Source organism: Scophthalmus maximus, chromosome 20, assembly GCF_022379125.1.
Source record: "Scophthalmus maximus strain ysfricsl-2021 chromosome 20, ASM2237912v1, whole genome shotgun sequence".
Lineage (NCBI taxonomy): Eukaryota > Metazoa > Chordata > Actinopteri > Pleuronectiformes > Scophthalmidae > Scophthalmus > Scophthalmus maximus.
Genome location: NC_061534.1, coordinates 796,764 through 806,317, shown reverse-complemented (window position 1 = coordinate 806,317; position 9,554 = coordinate 796,764). Strand labels below are relative to the sequence as shown.

Genomic DNA, 9,554 nt, shown 5'->3' with positions numbered 1-9,554 from the left:
ACGTACGTACGACGTGCAGGCACGTCCCAGCGACGTGTGACGTAGGCAGACTGTGTCCCGCTGCTGGCAGCGAGTTAGTAAAGTGTCCCGGGAACCGAAGGAGGAAACACCGGCGCCACGTTGTCCTGTGAACCGGGAAGATGCAGACCGACAGGTACGGTCCCGACTCACGTTATAAACACAAACATCACGTGACGTAGTTACCGGAGCCGGTAGATTAACGATCGATCGACGTCAAAAACTAGTTAGCTAAGAGCTAACGAGCCATGCTAGCTGTGTGTGTGTGTGTGTGTGTGTGTGTGTGTGTGTGTGTGTGTGTGTGTGTGCGCGCGTGTGCATCATTCTGAAGATGATTCAGGTTTTAAAAGCGAAGTTTATATTCATATGTATCGATACCGCGCTTTCCGGTGAGCCTCCGGGCTTCCGTCCGGGGCTCTGCGCCTCCTTCCCGCTTCTTATCGAACCTCCTCCCGCGGCTCGACGACAGAGTACAGAGTCTGTACGAATCGTGTTTCTCCTGAAACAGAGACGATGATGAAAGTTTCTCTTCGGTGTTTTCTGCTCAGAATTTGCGCGCTCACTTCGCCGGTGGCGGCAGGAATCTGGCGGGTAGCGAGCTCTCGGCGCGGGGTCCACCTCCTCCCCTGAGACGTCGCCGGGCTTTGTAATAAAAAGTTGTTTCCATGTTGTTCCGGTGCAGCGTGCCTCTGCAGGAGCTGCCCTGCCTCAGCCTGCGGGGCTCCATGTTGTCCAGGTCCCACCGCGGGATGAACAAGCGGAAGTCCGGGGGAGAGGAGGGCCTGGGCACCGAGTGCACCCCCACGGAGCTCATCCTGCAGCAGCGGTCGCCCCGACACAAGCACCAGCGGCTCGGCTGCAGCAGGGGGAAGGAGAACGACTGTGGACACTTCGTCCTGGCGCGGAGGTCGAGGAGGAAGAAGGAGACCCCATCAGGTGCAAGCGCTGACCTCTGACCCCTTCAGCAGCAGCAGTGTGTTTGTGGCTGTGATGTAACGTTGCCCCTCCGCCACACCAGGTATCTCGTGGGACCACCTGCCTGACGAGCTGCTCCTCAGGATCTTCTTCTGCCTCCCGCTGCAGGACCTGCTCCGGACGTCTGCCGTCTGCAGGCGCTGGCACCGGTTGGCGTGAGTATTCATCATCCTCCTTCGCTCTTTCACTCCTCGTGTTTTGGTGTTTGCACATGACGACTCTGTGTTTCTGTCCCCAGGTTTGACGAGTCCCTGTGGCTCAGCGTGGACCTGGAGGGGCTGACGGACACGGGCGCCGCTCTGCAGCGCGTCCTGACGACCGGCGTCCGGAGGCTGCGATGCCCTCGCTCCTTTGTGGAGCAGCCGCACTTCACGGGCTCCGGGTGAGTCGGGCAGATCGTGACGTTCGGCCCAGAGTTAACGTTTCTGCTTCCAACCAAATGATGATGATGTTTGTGTTTCCTGTCGTCAGACCTCTGCAGATCGTCCAGTTGGATCTGTCCAGCTCCATCGTCTCCACCTCGGCCCTGGAGAGCGTCGTCGGTCGCTGCCGGCTACTGGAGCGTCTGAGCCTGGAGGGTCTGCAGCTCTCAGACAACATCATCAAGTAGGTTATTTTCACCATCCTGCCACGCTTCCTGTGACCTCACTGATGATGTCATGTCCAGATCGTGTTGGGCCTCATGCAAGAACATTTTCATATTCCCTCTCAGCTCTCTGGCGTTGAACCAGAACCTGGAGCAGCTCAACCTCAGCGGCTGCTCCGGCGTCTCTGCTGACGCTCTGGCCGACATGTTCAGATCGTGCTGCAGGTCAGACGCTCGCATGCTTCAACTTGTCACAACTAAACTAACTAACTAGTCTCTGTGTCGTAACTGACGCCTCATCTTCTTCTTCTCTCCATCCGCAGCATCGAGCAGTTGAACGTGTCGTGGTGTGAATTCAACAGTGATCATGTGAAGAGCGTCGTCCACAACCTCGGCGCCGGTGTCACCGAGCTCAACCTCAGCGGCTACAGGGAGAGTCTGACACTGGATGGTGAGTCACTGTGCGTGTGTGTGCGTGCGTGTGTATACCTGTGTACTTGTGTACTTGTGTACTTACAGAACGTTATTGTGTCTCTTGCAGATGTGAAGGTGCTGGTGGGACGATGTCCTCGTATTCAGACTCTAGATTTAAGGTAAGACTTCACACGTCACCATGAGGCCGAACCCCAAGTGGCCGAACGGATCAGTGACCGTTATGTTTGTGTGTTGCAGCGACAGCACGCTGCTGATGGCCGACAGCTTCCCCGTCCTCGCGCAGCTCAAGAACCTGCTGCATCTGTCCCTGAGTCGCTGCTACCACATCCACCTCGCCGCTCTCACGTGAGTTCCCCTCGCTGGATTCAGGAAGTCCTTCCTATCGTCTTTTTGTTAACGTCATGAGGTCAAGGAAAAGTGTCAAGGAGGATTCATGGGACACAGGAAAAGAGAATCCGACTCCACTGACACTAAACTACGTCATCATGTGACGGTGGATGTTGTTGATGCGTCTGTCGTGGTGAAACTACACGAAACATCTCATTGCAGCAGCGATTTTTAACGTGACGCGCCATGCACGAACGTAAACGGTTCAATCTGAAGAGGAAGAGTATGAATATGATCCAGATGTCAGTTACTGTTACATATGAATCATAAAACACTGACACATGCTGATGGAGCCGCTGAGGTTTTTGTAATTCATCTTCAGAAATGTGCAGTTTCACCACAAAAGATGCATCAACAACATCCACCGTCACATGACGAGGTCGTTCAGTGTCAGTGGAGTCGGATTCTCTTTTCCTATGAATCCTCTTTGACACCTTTCCTTCACCTTGTGACCTTTTCCACTGAAGTCAAGGGACAGTAGAGAGGAAGGACGATCCCAATCCACCCTTAAGAGAATCCGAACAGCTCTCATCATTGCTGCAGATGAAAATACTTGCGGGTCATTTCAAGATTTAGGAAACTTTGGGAATCAGAACCTGTAACCCATCTTCTCCCTGCAGCGACCTGGGGACGACGTTCCCGCTGCTCGTCCTGCTGGACGTGTTCGGCCTGGTGCAGGACGGTCAGCTGCCGTCCCTGAAGAAGGAGCTGCCTCGCGTCAGCATCAACTCGCGGCCGTTCTCCAGCGTCGCTCGGCCCACGCCGGCTGGCCGGTTCGTCGGCGACCGTGCCATGTGGGGCGGCGGGTGTCGGCTCAGGTTCTCGCTCTGAGCCCGGGGCAGGAGGTGGGCGGGGCCACGTCTCAGTGTTTTCGTTGTTGCTGCTACAGAAAAAAATCTTTCAATGTTTTCTGGCGTTATCGGTGCTGAAAGACACAAACTGGACCGAGTCTTGAAAGTACTGAACGCATCAGTGAGTTCGTTATTGGATCCAGTTTCATGTTGTAATGTATTAACTGGATGTTAACGTCGTCGACGCCTCAGACGTTTGACTGTGATCTGTTGACAGAACAGTTGATTTTTTTTTTAAATCTGAATAGTTTTTTATGTGAAATGATGTTTTGATCTGTGGATTTTATTCTAATGAAGAGTTTCATTCATGTATGTTTGACTTTCTGATGAAAGAAAAGTTTAATGATGATCTCATCATGTCAGTGTGGATGTTGCAAACAGTGAAATGTCATGAAAGTCAAGTTTTAATTTGTAAACTGTTACGTTCATTTCAAGTAAACCACTGAATCACTCAAACTCTCCTCGGAGTCGGTTTTGTTTGTTTCATCTTTGTGATTATTAAACAAGAAACTAATTTCTTGAAAAATTAATATCTCATTTTCTCAAATAATAACTTGTAGTTTACAGCCACAACCAATTGTCTTAACACTTTTCTTAACTAATTTTTTTCTTCATGAAAAACACCATACATAACAGTAGTGAGGCAAAAGAAAAAATTGTAAAGATATAAAAACTGTAAACCTCAGTTCTGTCATTGAGTGAAATAAGAAACAAACTGCATTTTTCTTTTTCACCACTTTTATCTGATTGAAACAAAATCCACATGAACGTAGTGACTCGTTCCCACAAGGAGCCGGCGACTTTGGCCCGATGCAGATTAGAACTCTTACAGCGTCTTTACTGGTAAAAGGTTTTAAGTCAGTTTGAACACGTTGGTGCTGTGGAAACTCCCACATTTAACTTCTCGTCCTCTGAAGGTTTTAGAGTTTTAGTTTTGACCTAAATACTTTCTAGAGCACTTCTTCACTCTGTTCTCCCTTTAGCACCAACCGCTATAAAAATATGACCTATATCCCCCACGTTCAAAAAATATCTTAATTCAGTAACAAACAGGTGCCTTCAGTTTTTATCTTTGCTCTTGTCACGAAACGTTGATCCATCCGACCACAAAGTTTCCTCTCGCTGGAGAAACTTTTTCAGAAAGTTTTCAGAAACAAACTCTGGAAATCATCTGCAAAAATTGGGTCCAGACAATTTCTGGAGTTTGTTGTTCACGTGTGACGAAAGAGCAGGAGATTGTCAGTCGGACGATTTCACAGCAGCAACATTTACAGCCCCTCCGGAAAAAAGTTCTGAGGTGAAGATCCGACACATGGAACGATAGATATATTGTTTGGATGATAATTTCACAGATGGATACGAATCTGCGTTCGTTTTTTTTGCGGAATATGAAAACTTTTAATTTTCGCAGGATAAACAAATATAGAAAAGTTCAATTTCTAGAAATATTATCTTTTCTATTTATAATAAAGTTTATGTTTAAACTGTAAAAATATCAAATAATAAATATTGTCAATATGGGCATCAGCCCCCAAAAATCCACATGGGTCAGATTCTACCTCAGTGTTTGAGACTCGTCTCTAAAGATTGACGTTGTGGAGACACAGGCAGGTCCCAGTCTTCTCATCTTCATCATTATCATCATGCTCCTCAAAGCTAAAAATCATTTTTACTGATAGAGCGAGAGTATTCGTTGCCCTGATGAAAAAACGTTAGCGACAGCCGACGAGTTCACGTGAAACTTGATCTTTGTCTCGTCCTCGGATCAGAAAACAGAAGCTCGGATGTGAAACATCTACAGAATGAATCATCGTGGATCAACTGGTTTAAGCTTTCGGGAAGTTGGAGGGAAATTTAAAAAAAATTTATCAAAGATTTGGAAAAACTTGCATTGCACACGTTTGATAAAACAATAGCAACATCGATACCTTTTTTTTAAGTCAGGTATAAAAATGTTCAACGCATGTGGTGGATAAAAACGTAGATCTGGTTCTTCCCTTTCACCTCGAACCTTTCAGCCCAAGAGGAACTCGTCCTCAGTTCTCCAGAACCACGGTCCGGAGCTGGTCCTCCTCGCTCATGCTGATCGTGGCGATGGCGCCGTCGTTGAACTCGAACGACGTCCCGCCGTCGACCACCATGCAGGCGTCCCAACACCGGGAGCGGACGCAAACCCTGAAGGAGCAGAGGCGACAAAAAATAATCCATCGTTAGGTTTTTTTCAGTGTCTGAACTTGGGTTACCTCCGGCAGGTTTCACGTCTGTCTGTCGGGTCCTGGCGGGAGGACGATAGTACGTTCACTGACCTGCTGGCGAAGCCCCTCTGTCGACTGTTGGAGAAGACTCTGTTCACGATCGGCTCCCTGATGCTGTAGAACAAGCGTCTGTCGTCCGGCGCGAACACCAGCGACTCGTTGTATTCATCAGTCACTAAACACAGAAATACAACCGTCACGTAATGTAAGGTGCCGTAAAACACAAGTCCTCGACGAAGAGGCCGGTCCACTCACCCTTGTCGATAAATTCACGATTCAGTGGGATTTCCAGAGCTGTTAGAGACTTTCCTGAAGAAGAGAAACAAAAGGTGTAACGTCAGGAAACGTTCTCTCTCTCACTCACTCACACACTCACACACACACACACGCGCACACGTACGTACCGATCTTGAGAACCTCCTCCACGGTTTGTTCAGTGAGTTTGTTGATGTTGTACGACCTGAGGACACAAAGACAGAAAACCTTGAGAGAGCGGAGGACGGTACAGAATAAGATCAATACTTCCTCTTAGGTATTACGTGAGTTCGAATGGGGATCAGACTTCTCCCGTACCAGGCTTTGGATCCTGTTCCCGTGCAGATGCTGAGTCCGGAGCTCTTCTGCTTCTCCCAGGGGCCGTCGTCCACGGAGATCTCGTAGTACGACGCCCTGTGGATCGAGAGGTTAACACGGGGTTTTAACTTCAGCCTGAGGTGGACAGAGGCTCCATCGCCGAGAGCCGGAGGGACGAGCAGGGAAGAGGGGCTGGGGATTAACACGTGGTTAGCCCACGAACACGAACACACACACGAACACACACGAACACACACGAACACACACACACACACACACACACACACACACACACACACACACACACACGAACACACACACACACACACACACACACACACACACGAACACACACGAACACACACACACACACACACACACACACACACACGAACACACACACACACACACACACACACACACACACACACACACACACACACACACGGTTCAAGAGGTGTGACTGTACGTGCAGGTGTTCAGACGACTGACTGTCTGTAACTTTACCTGGACGACAGAGATTCTCCGATGAAGATTTCGTTCAGGCTCCTGACGGGGAGGAGACTCGGCTTAGGGACGCTCTGGTGGAGAGATCCAGTTTCTGAGGACATGGAGATGAAACTGCTGATTTATAATCAATATATTACTAACACATGCAGACAGACAGACAGTCAGACAGACGGGTGGAGGGGTCGTACCTGGCTGTCCGTCCATGGTGGTGATGCGATGGGCCTGACAGTGCTGCTCCAGACTCAGCTGCTGTTCGTGCAGGTCGAGCAGCGTGGGGTTGATCCCAGTGCCTTCAAGGTGCAGACGGATCCTCTGGCGCCAGAGCCACCTGGAGGAGGGGGCGGAGTCACAGCAGAGGTGAGGGGACGAGGTTCACCATCGCCGCTTACGAAATAAACCAAACGATTAGCGGCTCAGTCGCACTGCGAGGTTAGAACGCATCGTTGTCACATCGTAACCTTTACTTGAAGATTCTCAAAGCTACAGTGTCTAATATTTATCAGACCTTATTCACAGAACTTGAATATATCGTCCATAACTCTGTTCATATGAGTTAAATATGGTTCCATGAGGTGGACCGACCTCCGTGTGAGTCTCCATGTTTCTACCTCGTGTTGAATACGGTTGTTGAACTAAACGCTTCAGAACACGTCGCGTTCACGTTGAATTTTAAGACGCTGCCAGAAACAGGAAGCAGAATCGGCGGTGTGCCACCATAAAGTGTCCCCTGTCGGTAAATGTAAATAAATGTTTATGAAACTAGCAGGAGATAAAAAGCTGAAACTCAAATTTTCCTTAAATTGACCAAAGTCTCTGCTAAAAAAATATCTTTATTTGCTTCGTCATTATGGGGAATTGAGCAAAGGAAAAATAAATTCAAGTGAAGGAGTGTGACGACTTCCAGAACACTGTGTACGAGTGAGAACCCAGAGTTTATCTTGTCCTCAGAGAATCCGTGGGTAAATACGCACCTGAACTCACCGCGACAGAGTTTCTGCAGAGCCTCTGGGAACGCTCGAGTGTAGCGCACAGGCAGACACAGGTGACCTTCTGACCTTCAGCACAAAGACAGAAACACAGTGACGTCAGACGAACGTACCGAGGCCCAAAGCGACAGTAACTCTTCGTCTGTTTCAGAGCAGCACGCGTGATCTCCTCGTTCTTTATTAACCTTGAAATGACTCGACACAGAGTCTGTTCAGAGCTTTGTTACCTCTCAGGGTCCGTGTTCACCCCGACGACCGGTTTGTCGTTGCTCAGAACCTTACTGGCCACGAGCAGCATTGTCCCGTCACCTGACAAAGCAAAGTGCAGTTAGAGAACTTGTATTGTGTGTGTTTGGTTCTGTTGTCTGTTGACGCCTTTGTTCGTACACATGACTCTTTGCTGAAGTTTGTGTTTTCTGTGTCAAAGCCTGGACACAAAGTTGAATGTCCCAAGACCATAAAAGCCACCGGTCACAGATTCAGACTATTCAGGGGGAAAAAACGTCCATGTGACGTGAAGTTCGTACCTCCTGCAGAGATGATGGTGTCGGCCCATCGCACCACTTCCTCGTCGTACTCTCCTCTCTTCACCACTCGCACGTCGATGCCTTCGCTCCTGAAAACATCATCAAATAAGACTTTTAAGAACTGGTGTCAACATCTGTCCTGACAGATCACATCACATGTGGACGCAGCCCCAGAGTGTCACACACATCATGTCGCTGTATAACGTCTCTGATATCCCAGCAACCACTTCAGGCGATGGTGGACCCCAGAGTCTCTTCCAGTGGCTTCACAAACCCACATGAGCTTTAAAAACTGGACTGGTTCAAAGCGTCCGTACTGTTGGTCATGATCACTACGGATAGGTCGCTTCCATCTACGGAAACGCTGGTCACAACAAAGTTGTGATTGGTCCGTTGGTTGCGATAATCTCGTCAAGACCAATAAAGAGTTCCTTCCCCTGTGGGACCGCTGGGCTCTGGCCCCGGGGCCCCGGGGCCCCTCCTTACCGCAGGCTCCTCACGATGTGCTCCACGTTGTGGGTGTGGATGTTGTGTCTCTCCAGCAGGCCGCTGTAGCTCGATCCCTTCATCGCGAGCTGCACAAACACACAAGTACAAGAACAAGTCAACAAGACTCACTGGGCGCCGCCGCGGGCTGAACGTGTCGAGGCCCCGGGACCCGCGGGTGACATCCGGTCTTACCAGCTGTTTGAGGTCCTCCGACGACAGGCCCGCGTACCGGTACCGCTGCTGTTCGAACTCGTATCTCGTGGTCTTCGTGACCACGGCGACTCGTTCCGGTTTGAACGCGCCCTTCGACGATGGGTCGCACACCGACGTGTGCAGGGTGCGCAGCGGGCTTCCGTACAGCGCCCCGACCACCGCTCGATTCCCGAGGCTCAGCAGGTTCACCGCCGAGCGGCGACTCATCCTGACGAGCGAACACACAACCATGACCTCGACTGGCCGGACGTCCGGTTACAGGTGCTGCGGGACGGTCCGGCTCATGTCACACGTGCTCCGGGTCCGTTCAGCGAAGTGAAAGTCGAGGAGACGGAGGTCAGCGGCGGGGGCGGGGCCACGGCCCGAGCCCCTCCCTCACAGATGTTTATCCACAGAGTTGACGAGTTCTCCTCACTTCACCGTCTCCGGGTCAAGTTGACAACTCGCGATGCTTCAGCAGACGAGGTTCAACAGTAAAAGGGAAGAAGCAGCTAGCAGCAGCAGCTAGCAGCAGAGAGCAGCAGCAGCTAGCAGCAGCTAGCAGCAGCTAGCTCACAAGTCGCTCCGACCGGGGTCAGCTCGTCACACACACACACACACTCTGTCTCCACGGCTCGAACACACCGCACACACCGGGACGGGCACGTCGCCGTGCGTGTAGGTGACGCACGTTACGTCGGCGCGACAATCTGATTGGCTTACGTGCCCGTCAGCTCGGAGGGGGCGGGGCTGGAGATGCAGCTCGTGAC

At 50.5% G+C, this 9,554-nt stretch overlaps 2 protein-coding genes across 3 annotated transcripts; one reads left to right on the top strand and one right to left on the bottom strand.

Moving 5' to 3' along the window:
- The first annotated feature begins 5 nt into the window (after window positions 1–5).
- Window positions 6–3,708, top strand: skp2 (S-phase kinase-associated protein 2, E3 ubiquitin protein ligase). The gene is made up of 10 exons (XM_035607255.2): window positions 6–154; window positions 701–954; window positions 1,037–1,148; window positions 1,232–1,375; window positions 1,465–1,599; window positions 1,706–1,804; window positions 1,903–2,030; window positions 2,121–2,172; window positions 2,252–2,359; window positions 3,022–3,708. Exons 1-10 carry the CDS (start codon window positions 141–143, stop codon window positions 3,230–3,232), a joined length of 1,257 nt encoding a protein of 418 aa, XP_035463148.2. The 5' UTR covers window positions 6–140; the 3' UTR covers window positions 3,233–3,708.
- A 264-nt stretch (window positions 3,709–3,972) lies between these two features.
- nadk2 (NAD kinase 2, mitochondrial) lies at window positions 3,973–9,380 on the bottom strand. Of its 2 annotated transcripts, none has more exons than XM_035607253.2 (12): window positions 8,785–9,380; window positions 8,590–8,678; window positions 8,104–8,192; window positions 7,804–7,885; window positions 7,562–7,645; window positions 6,779–6,918; window positions 6,588–6,681; window positions 6,081–6,272; window positions 5,912–5,967; window positions 5,763–5,816; window positions 5,559–5,682; window positions 3,973–5,427 (listed from the first exon to the last, which is right to left on the bottom strand). In XM_035607253.2, exons 1-12 carry the CDS (start codon window positions 9,034–9,036, stop codon window positions 5,289–5,291), a joined length of 1,395 nt encoding a protein of 464 aa, XP_035463146.1. In that variant the 5' UTR covers window positions 9,037–9,380; the 3' UTR covers window positions 3,973–5,288. The 2 variants fall into 2 exon arrangements, with proteins under 2 accessions (XP_035463146.1, XP_035463147.1); XM_035607254.2 differs by having other exon boundaries at window positions 6,081–6,176; window positions 8,785–9,374.
- Window positions 9,381–9,554: the final 174 nt, after the last annotated feature.